This window comes from Genypterus blacodes, unplaced genomic scaffold (genome assembly GCF_046128005.1).
Source record: "Genypterus blacodes isolate CSIRO-AG114 ecotype Tasmania unplaced genomic scaffold, CSIRO-AGI_Gbla_v1 ptg000143l_1, whole genome shotgun sequence".
Classification (NCBI taxonomy): Eukaryota; Metazoa; Chordata; class Actinopteri; order Ophidiiformes; family Ophidiidae; genus Genypterus; species Genypterus blacodes.
In genome coordinates this window covers 1660378-1680117 of record NW_027466945.1, presented here as the reverse complement: position 1 = coordinate 1680117, position 19740 = coordinate 1660378, and the positions used below count along the sequence as shown (strand labels likewise).

General features: G+C 48.6%; 2 protein-coding genes across 2 annotated transcripts; one reads left to right on the top strand and one right to left on the bottom strand.

The window, feature by feature from the left end:
* Nucleotides 1–4931: 4931 nt before the first annotated feature.
* ccn2a (cellular communication network factor 2a) lies at nucleotides 4932–7992 on the top strand. The gene is made up of 5 exons (XM_076165386.1): nucleotides 4932–5500; nucleotides 5693–5909; nucleotides 6008–6259; nucleotides 6364–6575; nucleotides 6691–7992. Exons 1-5 carry the CDS (start codon nucleotides 5438–5440, stop codon nucleotides 6985–6987), a joined length of 1041 nt encoding a protein of 346 aa, XP_076021501.1. The 5' UTR covers nucleotides 4932–5437; the 3' UTR covers nucleotides 6988–7992.
* A 2051-nt stretch (nucleotides 7993–10043) lies between these two features.
* chga (chromogranin A) lies at nucleotides 10044–16746 on the bottom strand. Its single transcript, XM_076165310.1, has 8 exons — nucleotides 16549–16746; nucleotides 16198–16247; nucleotides 15172–15265; nucleotides 13336–13404; nucleotides 13144–13251; nucleotides 12051–12299; nucleotides 11055–11428; nucleotides 10044–10780 (listed from the first exon to the last, which is right to left on the bottom strand). Exons 1-8 carry the CDS (start codon nucleotides 16619–16621, stop codon nucleotides 10697–10699), a joined length of 1101 nt encoding a protein of 366 aa, XP_076021425.1. The 5' UTR covers nucleotides 16622–16746; the 3' UTR covers nucleotides 10044–10696.
* Between the last annotated feature and the right edge of the window lie 2994 nt (nucleotides 16747–19740).

The following is a 19740-nucleotide window of genomic DNA, read 5'->3' as shown; positions in this document are numbered from 1 at the left end:
ATCATCCCCCTGCTTCTAGTCCATTACTTCTTTCCACCGCTTGCCGGGGCTCCAAGAAATCTTTCCACAGGGTTCCAGCTCTTTGATGTCCCGTTAACTTGCCCCCTTGTCCATTGTTAAATCTCAACAAATCATCATTCAATCCATTATTCTAAGTGTTTTCGCAGACTCAGCCTTGGGGGTTCTGGAACATTTGGCTTTTCCCACCACTTCTTTATGGAAGCTGATGAAATACAAATATTCCAGATGGCACGGGGAATGTTATGTAGTCCGCTCTGCTGTCCTGGCACTGTCGCCCGCCTTGTTCTGCATTCCTTATTATCCCACCGGCGATCTTATTTTCAACCGAAACGCCAAAAGTGTCAATGTGGATATAAATAACTATGTATTATCTAAGGTGGCTTCCAACTGCCGGGGCTCTGACTGAAGCTCTGCAGGCAGCCGGGAGTTCAAAGAAGCAGAAATATGCAGTCGGGGGGGAAATCATTTTGAGATCTGGGTTTCATGTTCAGTTTACTCAGTGGTGTATAGATGGCTGGTTTGAAGGCCGAAGCCGCAGAACATTCCTCAAATAGACTGCCAACTACCGCTAATGGAATTCAGTTTAAACGGGCAGCCGGGTCCAGAAAGCACAACACCGAGACTTCAAATGGGGATCTTATTTTGGAAAAAAAACAGTGTGTTCTTATTCAATCTACGGTGCGGAAAAGACAAAAAGACACGTCCCCATGTCCTCGTCCTGTTGTTATGAAATGAGGAAACTCAAGGTCGGAAACGTTTTTGCCAAGTCTATCTGCCCGTCTGTGAGAAGTGGAATAAAGTGTGACGGGTATCTTCACCAAAACAAGAAGATTACAGCGTCACACACACACACACACACACACACACACACACACACACACACACACACACACACACACACACACACACACACACACACACACACACACCAGCTCCCCCCTCGTACGTCCATGTTCTGATGCGTTGTGGTTTTGGGATAAATGGACTCGCCAGCCTCACGTCCTTTCCAAAAGCATGGAAAACACACAAAGTTCAAATCGGACAGATAATTTAGGATTACTGACAATCCTGAGCTGCATCACAGTGAATCATACCTGGCGTGGAAACACGGCGGCTTCAGAACAGAGCGTTGACTGACGGCGTTTTGACGTCTCGTGTTTATCTTCCTGTTTGGGCCTTAAAGTGTCGGGAAGGTGCGAGTGTGTTACCGCATCTGTATTGAATACGCGCAGTGTGTGGAAACCATGGAAACAGCGGACGACGGAGGACACAAAGACTCCTGTGTAACATCAGCATCCAGCCTGACATCATCAACCACCGCAAACGAGGTGTTCTAAGAAAAGTGGGAATGAGTTCCACTTTCCGTGGCTGACGAAGAGACCAAACGAGGACGGTGTCGTCAGCGAAGAGCCCAACCGTGTTCAACCTCCGGGCTCAGACTCAGGGCAGCGTCTCCGCTCTGTTCCCTACCTCCTGATGATGTCACACGCTAACTATACCTCCAGCAGTGAGGTAATGAAGCTAAAGCCGGCTGCTACCGAGCGGAAACAAGGGTAGAAACCAGAATAGACCAGAAGACCCCGACCCACCGACCACGCATGATCCTAAATGTCAGGACGAGTCTGGAGAGCCCAGTGAGGAACGTCACAGGCCGCAGAACAGAACTCAGACCCAATCAGAACCAATGAATGTGTGTGTGTGTGTGTGTGTGTGTGTGTGTGTGTGTGTACATGCTGTGCTTCTCTTTGCGTCCTCCTCACTCTCCAGACAGATTATTACAAAACATCTTGAGCCGGCGGTGACCTCAGAGTAACTTCAGCCCCAGTGGAGGTCTAAAGGGGCGGAGCCAGCGTGCGCCTCCTCTCCTACCTGTGTGGGCGTGCGAGGCCCGGACGCCCAATGCGAAACACAGCGCTGTTACTAAATTTACCCCTCAGATAAATATCTCAGCCTTTACTTAGCCGTGACACGTGTGTGTGGCTCTACCTCACACGGAGCGGCGTGTTTCCTTTGGCCTCCGCAGCCACAACGTCTACGCATCCAAACCAGCTGGACGCCGAGCACCCGGCCAGTCCTCGCTGGGCTCGCCGTACCCGCAGACTGAACACGCTCGCTCCAAACAAACCGGCATCAGAGAAGAATCAGCTCCTTCACACCTGAGCCTCATGTCAATTAGGCCTTAATTGATCATTAGATGCAGCTGTGGGGATTGACTGATTGACACCCTGCCAAACAAACTCAATCAAACCCCTAAACTCATCATCTAGAAGCTATAAAGTGACTGTGCTTGCTCTAATGTTCATTATAAACGTTTTCTAATGCAAACATCAGTGATTCTATTTGTCCATCAGCTTCTGTTCACACTCAGTGTGTGTGTTTTGTGATCAAAGCTTTAAAAATAATCCTAATGACCAAAGCATTCAGTGTTAAACTGTGTCATTTGTCGTCCCCGCAGTGTCAGAATGTTGCCGGAACATTAAGATAAATCCACAAAAACATCCGGAGACAAACGCCATCGCTCCGCACGCGAGATAAGCCGACGTGCTCGCAGCAGCGCGGCTTCATCAAGCTGCTTCCTCCCGATACCACCGAGCTGAACCCTGAGCCCCGAGGCCGCACTGACAGACAACACACACACACACACACACACACACACACACACACACACACACACACACACACACACACACACACACACACACTTTCCCTGGTCAATGGAACTGTTTTGACAGACAGAAAAGTCCACACACACTTTCACTCGTGCTTGTGAGGTTTTCTCTCTCTACTGTACTGAGCCAGCACAGAGGGAGAACATCTCCATATTAGGAGAAGAGCAGACGTCCTTATATGGGGACGCTTCCTCTGTAGTAACGGCCCCAGTCTGCTGGCTTCCCTTTCGCATTCCTTCAGCTCCAGGTTTCTCTGGGAGTTTTTCATTTCCGACTCGCCGGCTGGAGAAGGGAGCCGGCCCTTTCATAAGAGTCTGGCCCGGTGTGTGTGTGTGTGTGTGTGTGTGTGTGTGTGTGTGTGTGTGTGTGTGTGTGTGTGTGTGTGTGTGTGTGTGTGTGTGTGTGTGTGTGTGTGTGTGTGTGTGTGTGTGTGTGTGTGCGCGGGTGTGTGTGTGTGCGCGCGTGTGTGTGTGTGTGTGTGTGTGATCCCCCTTTCAAAAAAATACACAAACCTCCGTCTAGCCTCTTTCCTGTGATCCTCCACTCTGGGTGTTTTGATGCAGTAAAATGCGGCACACCTGGACCCTAAACCTCATTAATGCAGGTGGGACGCCCAGGAAACATGGAGGCTTTTGTTCCCCTAATATCTGCCTGAGCCGGGACCTCTTCAGTCTCTTCAGTCCACTCGGGGTTTCTAGTAATCGCTTGTCCAGTCAAAACACAGAGTTTAGTCACCGATCTGAGGTCAAGCCCTTTTTATTATTCTCAGCAGAATCCATATCTGCGTCTCACACATGTCACCGTCTGCAGACTGAAGGAAACGCAGCCTGTTAATGCTCAAACCAACAAACATCCATTTGTGGAGTCAGAACATTCACTCTTTGTTCTCTAATACCTGCAGAGCTCAGCTCAGCCGCACACTCAGCTCAGGTAACGCAGGAAACAGACTGTCAGGGTCAGACTGTATCTGATGGCTGTGATTACGTGCCTGAAACAGCACACACACACTCGCACACACACATACACGCATACACACACACATGCACGTACACGCGCACACACACACACAAGCACACACAGACATGCACAGACACATGCTCACACGCACACACACGCACACACACACACACAACCACACAGGTACACAAACATAGACACATACAAATATACGCACACACGCACAAATGCACGTACACACACACACACACACACACACACACACACACACACACACACACACAGCTTATCCACAAATCCAAACAGTACAAGCTGAAATGTTTAACATCTTTGCTTTGAGGTTTTTCAGCTTTTGAAATGTAAACAAAAGAGGGTTTGATTTGGTTTTGAAGTTGCAGAGAGTAAACTGAAACTATTCTTCATCTGTCAGAGACATTTGTAAGCTTAGTTAGGGTGACAGTTATGTTAGTGGTTGGCGTGGAGACAAACTCAGTCAGCTGATCTGTCCTCCCTCTTTGTTTACAGAAACAGAGTCACCATGATTGTGCACAAATCATTCACCCTGAGTGGAACCGCAGTGTTTGGATGTTTGGACGTCGTCGTGGTTGCAGTTATGTCTATCAATGATGTCGGGGAGCAGGAATGCCACGGCGGCGTTCCAGACGTGAGTGCAGCAGCAGCAGGAGGAGGAAGGAGCACCTTGATAGATCATCAGCTCCAAATGAACTTCCTCCTCTGAAGCGCTGGCTGTTCATTAGCCTAAGTGCAGAGGAACGCTGCTGCAGGCACGCACACATTAAGCTTCACCGGCTTTATGTAACCATTGTAATGTTTACACCTGATTGTCCGTCTGTTTATCAGCAGGATTAGGTGACGAGTTACGACCTGACTTTCATAATCCTCTGCGGACACCATCCAGCTGAAAACACATCTCATAATCTGGTTAGTTTGGCCTGATGGTGGCGCTGTAACGACATCAGCTTCATTACATTTCATCATTGAGAGATGGAGTCATAGTTGGAGCTTATTGGCCTTGGTGGAGGTATGATGAGTGCGCCCTCTGCTCTGTTTTTGTCTGTTTGTTTTACAGTGTTAAATCATTCTCGTCTTCCTCTTCCTCCTCTAATCTGCCGTGCTGTTCCTTTTGAAATGCTCCCTCTTCTTTTCCTCTCCGTCTCTTTCTCTTTCTTCTTCTTCTTTTTTTTTTAAGTACATATTTATAGGTACCGTCTGTGCGCTTGTGAAGTCAGTCTTCAGGAATTCCCAGTGTGGGGTCCCAGGCCTCTAACCAGACTTAACCTCCCATTCCAGATGAAAGCTGCGCGGAGAGAGACAGCGTTGTTTGGCCGAGCGGCAGAGTCTTGCCTTCAGACAGCAGGAATGTGGGATGTCTGGAGTGGGGGTCAGGAAGCGAGGAAAGAATGCCAAGTATGTCCATGTTTGTCCAGGGCCGGCTCTCCATTCAGCCCCCAGTGACGTCCTGCGAGGGCCAGCCTGTATAAAGGGAGCTCGCCTCGCCACTCACAACTCAGATCAGCTCCTCTACCGAAGCTAAACTCTAGCTTTCACCAAAGAACCCAAAGGAAGAAAACGACGACTCTGACTCGGAGCAACCAGGAGAAACTCTACAAACTGCAAACTGACAACCAGATCCACTCGATCGGAAGAGCAGAAGAAGAAGAAGAGTGGCTCCAGCTCAAACTCTTTCAGACTAAAGGGAGACTTTGTCGACCAGGCTTTGTGAAGAATCTGACTCCGTTTCTATAACAGAAGAAGAAGAAGAAGACGAGATGTCTGCTGGAATCAACAGAATGATTTTGCTGCCTTTGCTGTGCGTCTTCCTCTCAAACACGGTAAGAAGAGATCAGCTGTTAGTCACATGTCAGAGTTTACGGGAGGAAAGTGGAACATGTTGTTCAGCTGCAAACTAATTTAGAATCATTTTGTATTCATGCTCAGCTGGAACTTCAACTTGTGTCTTTGTGCGTTCCTGCACCTCTTATGCATTATAAACCTGAACATGTGTGTGTGTGTTCTGTGTTCAGGCTGCGGGTCAGGAGTGCAGCGGCCAGTGTTCGTGTCCCTCCACGCCCCCCCAGTGTGCCCCGGGGGTGAGCCTGGTGCTGGACGGCTGCGGCTGCTGCAGGGTTTGTGCCAAGCAGATGGGGGAGCTTTGCACCGAGCGCGACCTGTGCGACCCACACAAAGGCCTCCACTGTGACTTTGGAGCCCCCATTAACCGCCGCATCGGAGTCTGCACAGGTGAGCCTCCGATCCAAGGCAGAGATGACAAACTTGAGGTCGCAAGCGTTGGTTCGGGGCTCGGTTTATAACGTTTCTCTATCCTGTCGCCTCCGCAGCTAGAGACGGAGCCACCTGCGTGTTTGGAGGGACGGTGTACAAGAGCGGGGAGACCTTCCAGAGCAGCTGCAAGTACCAGTGCACCTGTCTGGACGGAGCCGTGGGCTGCGTCCCGCTCTGCTCCATGGACGTGAGGCTGCCGAGTCCCGACTGCCCCATGCCCAGACGAGTCAAGGTGCCAGGGAAGTGCTGCGAGGAGTGGGTGTGCGACTCCCCGTACACACCCGGCTTCATAGGATCTGCTCTGGCCTGTAAGTTCACTTCCTGGCAGCGTAGACTTTACTCTCTAAACCTGAACCCAGTTAAAGGAGCAGCAATCAGGACTGTGTTTATAATCCTCTGTTTGTGTTTGTAGCCTACAGAGAGGAGGAGACCTACGGCCCAGACCCCTCCATGATGAGGGAGAACTGCCTGGTCCAGACCACCGAGTGGAGCGCCTGCTCAAAGAGCTGCGGTCTCGGCATCTCTACCAGGGTCACCAACGACAACCGCGAGTGCCGCCTGGAGAAGCAAACCCGCCTGTGCATGGTCCGACCCTGCGAGTCCCAGCTGGAGCAGAGCATCAGGGTGAGTCCAGCATCTCCTAAACCCCCCACGTGCTCACACTCTCTCACACACACTGACACCATCCTCCCTCAGGATTCCCTGCTGATCTTGTTTTTCCATCATTTCCTTCCTGCAGAAAGGGAAAAAGTGCATCCGTACTCCCCGGCTCTCTAAGCCCATGAAATTCGAGATCTCCGGCTGCACCACCACCAAGTCGTACCGGCCAAAGTTCTGCGGCGTGTGCCTGGACGGCCGCTGCTGCACCCCCCACAGGACCACCACTCTGCCCATGGAGTTCAAATGCCCCGACGGACAGGTGATGAAGAAGCACATGATGTTCATCAAGTCCTGCGCCTGCCACCACAACTGCCCCGGGGAGAACGACATCTTCGAGTCCATGTACTACAAGAAGATGATGGGCGACATGGCGTGAAGGGGGGCCGAAGGGAAGCAGCCCGGCTTTATGACTTGAACACAAACAGAACTCCATCTCATTTTGCAGCTCAGTATATTTGTTTCATGTGTCATTTCTTCTCCTTGTGCGAGTCGGACCTGCGTGTTCGGCTCAGACAGAGGGTTGCTTAGCAGCTCCAAGAGATTCCTGCACTATTAAGTCCTATTTTGACAAACCTGCTGTCAGGTCGTCCACTCCTTCCCCTTAAAAACGTCCTTTTTACAAACCCGTCCAATTCACTGTATGCGTTTTTTTATAACTTATCTTATACGATCTGTGTCCGTAACCTTGACCTCCTCTCTAAACCGGAGGACCCGCCCTCTTCTTTACCCCTAAAACTCCAGACCAGACCTGCAAAACTCCAAGCAGCTGTAGTGGGAGAACTCAGACCACAGCAGGCCAGTGTTCCCCGAGTGCAAACAGGTCTGAATGTGTCCCTGTGTGTGTGTGTGTGTGTGTGTGTGTGTGTGTGTGTGTGTGTGTGTGTGTGTGTGTGTGTGTGTGTGTCTGTGTGTGTGTGTGTGTGTGTGTGTGAATGTGGGCCTTGTCTCTGTGCGTCACAGTGTGAGGAGAAGGTCAGAGTTTCCGCCCCGCTCGCCCCGTGTGAGTGAGGGTGAGAGAGGCGAGACACACGGAGGCACTGAGACAAACTAACGTGTCGACTGTTTACTGACTCAGGTCAGAACAGGAGAAGAAGAAGAAGAAGAAGAACGAGCGTCGAATTTTATACAAAAAGCGACAAAAAGACTGGAAGAATTGTTTCATTCCTTTTTCTATTGTTGATGTGTAAATGTTGTATATATTTGTACAGTTTAAGTTAATTTAAAAGGCTTATTGTTTGTTCTGTGCTTCAAATGTATCAATAGTGTCGTTGTTGTTGTTTTGTTGACAGTATTTTTTACTATTTTATTGAGAAGTGTGACAAAAATGTTACATGTTTCACTTTGTAGCTGGAAAATAAAATGTTATATTTTTTTATACAAACATGAATTCTCTGCCTGTCTTTCGTTCACACACACACCACACACACACCACACACACACCACACACACACCACACACACACACACACACACACACACACACACACACACACACACACACACACACACACACACACACACACACACACACACACACACACACACACACACACACACACGTTGCTGCTCTGCTGGAAACTCACATGTTAGTTATCAGCTAGAATAACGTTTGTGTGTGTGTGTGTGTGTGTGTGTGTGTGTGTGTGTGTGTGTGTGTGTGTGTGTGTGTGTGTGAGTTTGACTGCTGCAGGCTGAGACAGCGGAGGGAAGAATTAGGAGCATAAACACGAGCGGGAGACGCAGTCAGTCGGCCAAACGGGAGGAAAGGGAAACATCAGAGGTCACTGAGGGAGATTGATCCTTTAGATTGAGTTGTTGGTGCAGAATTCACAAGTTAACTAAAAGCTGATTTAAATGAAAACGCAGGAGAGGATCTAAATGTGAGGAAACACTTCATCTATCTGTGTATATGGGCACAGATCCCAAATATGAGGCTCAGCTCATGACATATTTAACTGCTTTCATTCATTCATTCCGTCTGTTGTTGAGAACAAACAGCTTTGGCCTGTGAAAACACCTGCAGGGAGTGTGTTATGGCTGTAGAGGGCGCTGTGCAAACCCTGTGACATCATCATCAGATACAAGGTGGAGAAGTGTGTTGCTAAAGGGTCTCTAGGTGAGATTTGCGTCTTTGTTAGTCCTAAAGTTCAGCAGCGTTCAGCAGAGCAAAGTCCCCTGTGTGACATCAGCTGCATGTGGACCTAAAAGATCAATCTGATGGACCAATGAGCAGCTGTCCTCTTGAAGCCTGGATGGAAACTATAAGAGGAAGAGGAGGAAGAGTGAGGCAGGCCAGTGTCGCCCCCTGCTGCCCTTTTCCTCATAGTGTCAGATCTCATCTTCCTCCTTATCTTCACCTACACTACTATTATTGATTAATTTTCACACACACACACACACACACACACACACACACACACACACTCACTCACTCACTCACTCACTCACTCACTCACTCACTATTTCCTTCCAGCTCTGTCATGTCTGCAGCAGCTATATTTAGCTGCCGGAGAACAAGTAGAGAAAGTACATTTTGCACTTTCTCCCCTGCCCACATTCTATTCTCATCTCCTTTCACTCACTTTCTACTTTCCCTTCACCTCTGAAAAGTTTTCATTATGCTGCAGTCTGCACACACACACACACACACACACACACACAGACACACTCACACACACACGCCGCAGTATGATTCAAATCTTCGCACAGCCTCTTTTTTAATAGTAACAACCAAATAATAATGTAACACTGTCGCCAAAACAAACATTTAAATGCTGGAGGCTCTCAATAAACAGCTTGTGTGTGTGTGTGTGTGTGTGTGATGAGTCATGTTCTCTGCTTCGTCGCCTACGAGCACAAGCGAGCGTGGACTCACAGTCTTCAGTATGAATCAATACGTCTGTTTATCCTGTGAGAAACAGACGTATAGAGTGTGAATGGATTTATAACACGAAATACAACAAGTATGATGTCATCACCATATGATCTGTGTCATTGCTGCTTTATGATCTGTTCTCTTCATCTTCAGTCTATGTACATGCGCAATAAATTGATTGGTTGATTACATTCAGATCAGGGATTGATATCAAAATGTGTGTGTGTGTGTGTGCGCGTGTGCGTGTGTGTGTGTGTGTGTGTGTGTGTGTGTGTGTGTGTGTGTGTGTGTGTGTGTGTGTGTGTGTGTGTGTGTGTGTGTGTGTGTGTGTGTGTGTGTGTGATGACTCAAAATTCTAATCATTAGAGGTTTGATGTGAGGCTGTTCAAGCAATCCAGTTGATAACTTTTTTGTAGTAGGTTGAATCAGGGTATAGGAGTCCAACTGCAGGCTTCTTATCTGCTGCACCTCAGACGCCCCCTTGTGGTGATTAGTGGTATTATTATTTATTTTTTTTTGCTAAATCAGATCCCAACAGTTGGAGGCGCCAAAGTCCAGAGTGTTTTTATTGATCTGTAGAGTCTATTAAATATGTATCAGCCATATTTCCAGTGAAACTACCCATTTTATTTAGTTTTCTTACATAAATTCCACACAGCGTTCGATCACAATCTAGTCTGATTTCTGCTAAAAATCTTCACTTATTGCCTCGGCTTAGTTTGACATTTTCCTACCATAATTAAGTGCTTGTTTCAGAAAGAGTCAGGAGAAGCTTTTGTACATGTTGACATGCCGTTCATTTACAACCGCAGAGTTTCTGATTCGTCTGTACGCGGATCTGCATCAGCTCATCCTGCAAAATAATGAGCAGCGATGAAATTATTGGAGAGAGAGGGAGTGCGTGTGTGTGTGTGTGTGTGTGTGTGTGTGTGTGTGTGTGTGTGTGTGTGTGTGTGCGCGCATGTTTTAGTGCACACCAAGCTTCATGTGCGTCTATACTAATCTAAGTGAGAGACAGGATGTCAGACGGGCAGCAGCTGCTGCAGTTTGATGAGTCGACATCCTGAAGAAAAACAGCAAAGGATCAAATCTGTTCACACATTTGCAGGATCTCTGTAGAAAGCAGCTGGTAAAGCGGAGGAGGAAGAGGAGGAGGAGGAGGAGGAAGAGGAGGAGGAGGTTGCTGTGTCAACCTTGTACCGGTCTGGTCCTCATCCTCGCCTCAGCTTGTGGAGTTTCTGGGCGACACTTTCCAGCTCCGACTCGATGGCTGCCAGGCTTTGGATCTCCGGCTCCTGCAGATAGAAGGAGAGGAAGAGACAATGAGAAGGTGAGACGGTGAGACGGTGAGAGGACATGTCTCACTTTAGCTGTGAGGACATGGCACTCTTCGAAAGACAGAAGGAAGGAAGGATGGACTGAAGGAAGGGAGTGTGGAGGTTTTCAAGGTCACAGAGATCGATTACTAATGTGAAATGACAGAAATGCAGGCTTTGTTGTTATGGCAACAGAGAGCGACATGTTTGACACTGGTTGAGTTTTTTTTTTTCTCCTGAAACGACTTCCCACCTCTGATTTCCGGCTGGCGCTCCCCTCCTCCTCCACCTCCCCCGGGAGCCTCCTCTCCTCTGGCGCCCTGCGAGCCATCAGCTGCAGCTCCTTCTCCTCCGGGCTCCTCTTCTCCTCTCCTTCATCCCTCACCTCCTCCTCTCCCTCCACCTCCTTGGAGTGACTTCCTGGCATCCTCTTCTCCTTCAGGACCTTGGTTCTCTTGGCCCACTGCTTCAGGCTCTCCCTGCTCCCCCTCTTCCCCTCGTCCTCCTCCGTCTCCTTTCCCATGCGTTTGCGGAGGGAAAGCGCAGATCTCCCCTTCTCCCCCGGCTCGTCTTCCTCTGCGACGTTCTTCTCCGGTTTCTGAGCTCTGCTTTCATGGAACGCAGCACCTGGGAACAGGAGAGAGAAAGAATGGGGTCACTTTTCTTTCCTGCTTCCTTACCGTGACACCTCCAGCAGACTTGACAGACACACACACACACTCACACTCCCCCATCAGCAAGATTCCAATCCTCATAATGAAAGATTCCTTTGCCAGCTGGCAGCTTCGCCCACAGTTCTGCTAGCTGTGCTTTATGGGAATTAACAGCAAACAAAACGCTAGACCTGAGCTGCCCTTTGAGAGCGTGTGTGTCTGTGTGTGTGTCCTTGTATTTTGTCATGTTTCCTCTGGTGATTTCCAGGCGTGACGGTGAGTGATTCTGCCTCATTCCCAGTGAAGCGTCCTTGATTATTCCTGTAGATGAGCAGTCAGAGGTGCAGGCCTGTTAGCCCTGCCCCTCCTCTATCGGGAGGGGAGGTTGTCATGTAAATGGAAGCACTCCCATCAATCACTCAGTCTGATGGCAGGCGTCTTTGTCTAAAAGGTTTACCCTCCTCTTCCTCCTCCTCCTCCTCGGTTCTCTGCTGCATCCTTTTAATTTGATGGAATGTTCTACACACACACACACAAACACACACACACACACAAATACACACACACAAAGAATCTGCGTATGATGACATACTCGCCTTTTTTATCCACGATCATGCTTTCGTCCTCAAACATCTCCGCTGAACTCGTCGGCTTCTCCTTGCCTCCCTCGTCTTCCTCCCTCTCTTCATCCCGGCCCTCCTCTTGCTCCCTGTCCTCCCCGACTCCCACACCTGCAGCCTTTCCCCCCTCTGCCTCTCCCTCTCCTGTCCCCGTCCCCGTCCTCTTCCTCTGGGACAGGATGGATTTCTCTCCGGGTCCACCCAAAGCCTCCAACATGGATCGATCTGAAGGGGGGAGGAGGAGGGGGAGGAAGAGGGGAGATGGAGGGGGAGCAGATTTAATTCACTGAGAGAAATTGATTTCCCAGAGACTCCATAAGAAGCAGCTTACATAAAAAGGCACTAGAGTTTATTAAAGGCGTCACTTAGTGCTCGTTAACTTACCGTCTCTTCCCTTAAACGGCTCCTCCAGCTTTTGTTAGCAGAGAACAGAACGGAGCCTTTAAACATGTTTGTGTCTCTAAAAGCTCCCGTGTAAACACTGGCAGCAGCATTATTCAGCCTCAGCTTTTAGGCTGTAACACGCAGCCTGAGGCCGAGTTCAGGCAACAACAGCGGCAGAATGTCCTTCATTAGCAACATAACTGAAGACGAAGATGAAGAAGGTCAGAGGCAGAATGCGATCCTCCACAGCGGCACGTACATCTATGTTCCAATTAGGGCTTGCCCTGCCTTGGTGGAGGTATGAGGTCCTCGATGGTGTGTCACGTGTTGGAGCCATGTTGCAGCTGGTTTCACTTCGGTTTCAGATTTGCCGCAGTGTCTTTGAACGTGTCACGGCGTCTTTGTCTGCTTCACCCAGAGACCTGAGCTGCTTTCATAGAGTCTGATTGTGCTGCATGAGAGGAACTTCTTCTTCTTTGTGTCTCTGTGTGTGTGTGTGTGTGTGTGTGCATGTGTGTGTGTGTGTCCTTGCTGTGTGTCCGTGGCCTGATTCTGTCCACACACAGTCTAAATCCGTCTCCATGTTTTCCTCTGTGGCTCTACACACAAACTGCCTGTCAGCTTTAAGGCATTAATGAGACGTTTCCCTAAACTCTTCCTCTCTCCATTCAGGTCAAACACTCACCGGCGACGTCACCCGTGGTCCGAGGCGTCCGCGGCGTCTGCGGCGTCCGTGGCGTCTGAGGCATCTGCGTCAGCTGGTCGGCCTGCAGCTCGGCTCGCTCTTGGTCGCCTGTGAGGGATTTGGAAGTCAAAGTGGTTCAGAGTTTGTGGGTAGAAAAACATCAAACGTCATGTCTCTGCCGTCGTCTCTCACCCTGCACGGCGATGTCCTGCAGCTCCTTCAGGAAGTTATGGCGGCGAAGGATCGTAACAAGCCTGTCGTCTGGAGAAGACACAAAAGACACACACACACATTACGTATTCATCCAGACTCACACACTGCAGCTTCACCCTTCATGTCATCCTCAGTGAAATGCAGCTTTTCCAACATTTTCTCTGCTTCATAGTCACAGATCATCTTCACCAACTCCTCTTCATCACAAGGTCCTTCATCTGTGTGACCTCCACCACCGGCCTCCTCTCTCTCTCTCTCCCTCACACAACCTCAACACATCACACACACAATCTTCATCTCTGTCCACTAAACAACAACAATCAGACAAAGTTCTCCTCTCTGAACCTTTGTTTTTATTCTGAAGAAGAAGAAGAAGAAGAGCTAGTGTCTCTGTGGTTGTTGGTGCTGTTAGACCTTTGTATTGTTAATATAATCTGTATTTACTTGGTGGTCACACGGTGTTGATGTGTGACTCATTAACTGCTCTGCTCTGTAAATAAGTCATCGGCTCTGTTGCAGCTCAGCAGCTCTGCTCACACTCCTGACACGACCGACACAGATACGCAGTGGAGAGACTTCACAGAGAATAAACAATCCAGCATCTTCCTCCTGACGTAACACACAGATTTGTGACTTTCTGTCGTTCCCCATCACTTGTTCACGAGACTCAGCAATTTGCTTCAGTGGTTTGGTCCGCAGTTAATTGCCCGGGAATTTACTGCTTTCTAAGTAGAAGCACAATTAATCATTTGGCCCAGAGAGGACGAGAGAGAGGGAGAGAGAGAGAGAGAGAGGGAGAGATTACAGCAGCAATGAGCAGAGACTTTCTGCTGACCCACTGGCAGAGCGGCTCACTGCACTCAGCACACACAGAAAGAGATGACTGCTCTGCTCTGCTGCTCTACTCTGCTGCTCTGTTATCAGTCCTATCTTTCCTTCCTTCTTTCCTTCCCTTCCTCTGCTGGTATCCAGTTTCTGACTCTCTCTGCTCGGTAACAGAAGCCGGGTGGAGTAATGGCGACATTGATTTTTGGCAACAAGGACGCCATGAAGGTAACACGGAGGCTCCAGCATGGAACCAAACAGTGTCACCGACCCCGATCTACATCTGCTGCAGGTTCTTACCCAGCAGCTCTGGCTCCCATCCATCAACATTACACAGTGTGTGTGTGTGTGTGTGTGTGTGTGTGTGTGTGTGTGTGTGTGTGTGTGTGTGTGTGTGTGTGTGTGTGTGTGTGTGTGTGTGTGTGTGTGTGTGTGTGTGTGTGTGTGTGTGAGAGAGCGCGCAGGGGAGTCATCATGACAAATGAGAGACTAAGCGGTTCTCATAGTAACGCTGCGTTTCCACCACGCTGGCACCCGGCCAGGATACACAATCAGCTCCTATTTAGTGTGATGGTAATGATGAAGATGAAGAAGATGGTAATGAAGCTGAACTCCACAGAGTCTATACGGCTCCTCCACAGTGACTCCCAGCCAGACGTATACTTTCAGCTGAGTGCTCAGATATCCAGCGGCAAAAGCACTCCGTCAAAATGAAAACACTTTTAATCAATGAGCATTAAGAATGAACTGGGAGCTTTTACATGCCAGCGGACACGCCAACACTGAAAGAGCCGTGATCAATAATACAAGCGGAGGACGACACGCTGTGGAGTCTAAACACGCTGTGGAGTCTAAACACGCTGTGGAGTCTAAACACGCTTTCCTCACAGTAACGCTGAACGAGCCGCACTTTGACAGAACTGGAGCGTGGTAATGTGACGTTTAGGCTGAATGAGTTGGTGTGTGTGTGTGTTTGTGGGAGGGGCTTACCTGTCTTCAGTATGACCAGGCACTCATGACTGACTGGCAGGGGGCGTGGCCTTGATAGCACATCTGCCAGCGCTTCCACAATGCATTTCATCACCTGGACAAAAAGAAAGACAGATCACTCAGACTGGATTTTCATTCCCAGTCTCTCTCTCTCTCTGCCTCTCGCTCCATCTGTTTGGCATACTCTCTCTCCCTGTCTCCACCTCTCTCTCTCTGTTTCTCCCTCTCTGTCTCTGTCTCTGTCTCTCTCTCTCTCTCCATCTCCGTCTCTCTCTCCCTGTCTCCATCCCTCTCTCTCTGTCTCTGTCTCTCTCTCTCCATCTCCGTCTCTCTCTCCCTGTCTCCATCCCTCTCTCTCCGTCTCCCTCCCTGTCTCCATCCCTCTCTCTCTCTCTCTCCCCCTCTCTGTCTCCATCCCTCTCTCTCTGTCTCTGTCTCTCTCTCTCCATCTCCGTCTCTCTGTCTCCATCCCTCTCTCTCTGTCTCTGTCTCTCTCTCTCTATCTCCGTCTCTGTCTCCATCCCTCTCTCTCCCTCTCTCCATCTCTGGACGTTAACGATCCTCCGGTGCAGTCTTTGAGGTCACCTCCCTCTCTTGCTCTATCGATCTGAACAAGCTGCCCTGAGCTCCGGCTCCAGTGAGGACGATGTCACCACATGGGTTCAATGGATCTGATTGAGTCTCTAATCCTCACATGGTTTTGAGGATGAAAGGACAAGAATAAAGGATTTGACATCAAAAGACCATAGATGGAAAAGAAGAAGAGAAGCATCACAGAGAACATCTGGACAAATACATACAGATAAAAACAATGTTTTTAAAGTAAGAAATAAAACGAACTAAAAAGAGCAAAGATTGATTGGAGTCCTTCAAAAAAATATGCTAATACTACCAATAATAATAATACAATATTCAATATAGGGAACATATGAGAGATATTAAATAAAGTATATATAAATACGAAGTTGTATAAATATAATACGTAGCAGCAATCATCTTCATCATCATCATCATCATTATCTTTACCTTAACGTCCTCACTCTCCAGCTGACTTGGTGTCGCTGGCAATGACAGAACTGTAAGAGACAGAGACGTCATATACATTATCACATAGTGTGTGTGTGTGTGTGTGTGTGTGTGTGTGTGTGTGTGTGTGTGTGTGTGTGTGTGTGTGTGTGTGTGTCGGGTGCAGATGATTCATGCCTCGTCGCCGCACCTGCGCTCCCCCGCGGCGGGCAGGCAGCGCGGCGGGGTTCGGCGCGGGGTTCGGCGCTGTCCTTGGTGCCGCGGAGGTTCAGCACCACGGACAGCGCGCCGCGCCGCGCCGCGCCGCCGAAACGGACGGGAGAAGTTCTGAAGCCTTCAGCGTCTCCTTACCGCAGTTTGACAGCAGCGCCACAACGAGCAGTCCTCTTCCCGTCATGTCCGCACGCTGAGGCGCAACCAGCATCCGGGACTAGATACCAGGCGAGGCTTGATCCAGGGGCGGAGGAGTCGCCGGGTCACGGGCGCATTCTGAACCAAACTTAGCCGCCTGTCGGTGTCTTTGGAGCGCTAAATCTCCCGCAGCACCTCCGTCCTCTGCGCTCCACCGACACCGCAACAGCGCCCCCCTTTATACAGCGGGAGGAGAGGAAATGACATCACCCGGGAGGAGCGAGTGACAGCAGCCACACCTGACAGAAGCGAACCGAATCTCTCCTCCTCAATAAAGACATGTGCCTTCTATGTAATTTCCTGCAGAATAAGTATTCAAACATACATGTAATCGCTCCATGTTGGCTCTATAAGGACATATACAGATTTATGAGTGTGAACAAACCTGCTGCTGCTATTGAAGAACATTTCCAGAAAGGGACTTGATATAACTTGTATATATGTTTAAACACTATATTAAGTTATAGTAAGTACAAGTACTTGCATCATTACATCACATATGTAATCCAATCTGTTAAAGATGCAAAACTGTAAATGTCTTAATGACTTAAACTTGATCAAACAGCTTTGTGAGGACAGACAGACGTGTCCCTGTCTGTCCCTACAGGAGCCGGACCTTTGTATTTGCTGCTGGTGTCTGTTGACCGCCTCAATGGGTTGCTAGGTGACAGTTTATTGAGCATCTCTGTTTGAGCGCTCCCTCCTGGGCCCTGTGAGCAGGTGGCATGAAGAGACATCAAAGCAAAAGGACTTTAATCCCATTTTATAACATCAGACACGAGTGTAGCTCAGTTTGTCCCTATGTTGTGCCTCAGTCTATATTTGGGGAGCTATCTGGTCAGATTTCTGCACAGTGACTGTAATTAAGTGCACTTTAACCCCACTTGTGTGCCTTATATTGCTCTGGTCTTGAGTCCTGCATGGGCCCAGATCCCCTAAAGCCCCCGTTGGGACTTCAAACCACAACAGCAGCAGCCTTCTTCATTACAATAATTATATTTCAGAGTGAGATCCCGACACTCAAATTGCTTTCTGAGGTTTTATGTTGCGCCGAACAAGCGAAAGAGAAGTGTGTGTATAAGCAGATGGAACCATCTCGTGTCTGTGACAGCAGATACAAACTGAAATGAACGACTGCTGAAGCTGCCGTCCCACAGAGGCTGATATTTCATCTTTAGCTTTTGTAGCCTTGAGCTTTAAAAATAACTGTGTGGACGCGGCGCTGTAACTCACTTTTATACCACAGTAAATGACCAATAAGTGCAGCGAGTGGCAGCTTCAACCTGCATTTTTTAAAGCCTCATCCAGTTACTTTGACAGATGACAGCACACGGAGCCACTTAAGACTCTAAACACGTCAGAGAGGAAAAAGTAAATACAACAATGTGGGCAGAACATGATATAGATGCTTTGTTATTACTATTAGATGATGTATCTCACTGTAATATAATCCTGAGCTAAATGTTGACAGACCTCTGCTTTGAAAGGAGGACTTTAGTGTTAACTGCTTTCTGTGCGTCCGTGTTTATATATAGTTGACTATAATAGCAAAGCCTGCAGTCATTATCTCCAGCAGATAAACAGATAATAAACCTGATATGGTGCTTTTGTGTCATATACTGGAACATGGAGGCCATTCATGCTCTGCCTCATATGGATCATAGTGTTTGCTCTCTCTTGCTTCAGTCCCAGATGTCTCCTCTCTATGTGTCTCATTGTCTCCTTTGTTGCCGACACGTTCATTTCAAATCAAACAATACGGTTTCCTTGGTGCGGGGTTTGTGCCGCTTGCTGTTTCAAATTTCCGACCGCGGCGTCCCAAATATCTCATTAGGCTTTCAGGGAGAAACAATAAAAGGGGCCGCCTGCGTCAGAGCGGCCACCATGTTTGTCCTGCGAGGACCGGCGGCGGCGGCGGCTTTGTTTAAACATGAGGAGGGGTTTCTTTCAAAGCAATAATAAGGACACTATGACATCACACTGTGGAATACTGATTAAAATTCAGTCGGTAGTAACATCTAAGAGAAACGGTGGAAAACGGGGACACGGGGAGTAAAACAGCAAACAAGCAATTAGAAAGAAATCATCTTTACTCTACACTTCCCAAGCTTTAAACGTCGTTTAATTCATCCTCATTATGACAAAGCTCGTCCTTGAATGCATCATGGATTCTGCACAATACATCAACTCAACTGTGTGTGTGTGTGTGTGTGTGTGTGTGTGTGTGTGTGTGTGTGTGTGTGTGTGTGTGTGTCTGATGTATGACAGCTCCATGAGTCGCTTTACCACACAAACATATTCGTAAAGATGCTACTTCTCATTCTATTCTACTCGGCTTGTTTACCTTGAAAACCAACCTATTCTACTCTGTGTAGTCCAACTCTACTCTAGGCTGAATGCATGTGTACTCATTCAGGAGGAACAACAGTGCTGCATTAATCCAGTGTGAGCAGATGGAAGTCATTTGAGATCAGTTTATACAACATTTAGCCACTTTCTGTTGTTTCTTTACAATGATACTCATTACACAGAGGCCGTAAATAGAGCAGATGAATGGACGTGATCAGACTCCACAGCTGCTTGTTCTGAATGACTGCGATGTAACAAACAGCACCAGGAAGTAGCTTGATATGGAGAAGAGTGTTTTACTGTTATCTATCAGGACATTTGGTTATGAATCAAAGCTGAATATGGCACACGGAACTCTCTTTCCACATCAGAGTAGCTAAGTTATGCTCGGTGCAGAGGAATCAATGACGCCAACAACCAAACAAAGTCGTCCCCGGGCTCACAAACTCCTCTGCGACTCCACGCTAATCAATAATACACCGATAAGATGCCGGTAAAGTAAACTACAGACAGCCGAGACCTTGAAGAGCAGCAGAGAGCAGCAGCAGCTGGAGGACGGACGCCTGTGCGGCAACAGCAGCAGCCTGGAGGGGAGGAGGACCCCCACGAACCGCCAGAGGCCGGGTGAAGATGTATGGATGATCCTGCAGACAGAGGGGAGGAGGGAGGGGTCACGGGGTCACGGGGTCACTGGACCGTACGGCTGTTACGTCATCATACAGAGGAATATGGACGGATATTTGCTTTTCCCCTGCAGTAAATCAACCCTGCTCACATTACATT

Excerpts from the sequence above, each read along its gene's own strand:
- ccn2a (XM_076165386.1), top strand. The coding sequence starts at position 5,438 with ATGTCTGCTGGAATCAACAGAATGATTTTGCTGCCTTTGCTGTGCGTC. Across the intron at positions 6,260-6,363 it reads CATAGGATCTGCTCTGGCCT|CCTACAGAGAGGAGGAGACC; the intron begins GTAAGTTCACTT and ends TTGTGTTTGTAG. Across the intron at positions 6,576-6,690 it reads AGCTGGAGCAGAGCATCAGG|AAAGGGAAAAAGTGCATCCG; the intron begins GTGAGTCCAGCA and ends TCCTTCCTGCAG.
- chga (XM_076165310.1), bottom strand. The coding sequence starts at position 16,621 with ATGCTGGTTGCGCCTCAGCGTGCGGACATGACGGGAAGAGGACTGCTC. Across the intron at positions 12,300-13,143 it reads GACCACGGGTGACGTCGCCG|ATCGATCCATGTTGGAGGCT; the intron begins GTGAGTGTTTGA and ends TCCCCCCTTCAG. Across the intron at positions 10,781-11,054 it reads GCGCCAGCCGGAAATCAGAG|GAGCCGGAGATCCAAAGCCT; the intron begins GTGGGAAGTCGT and ends TTCTATCTGCAG.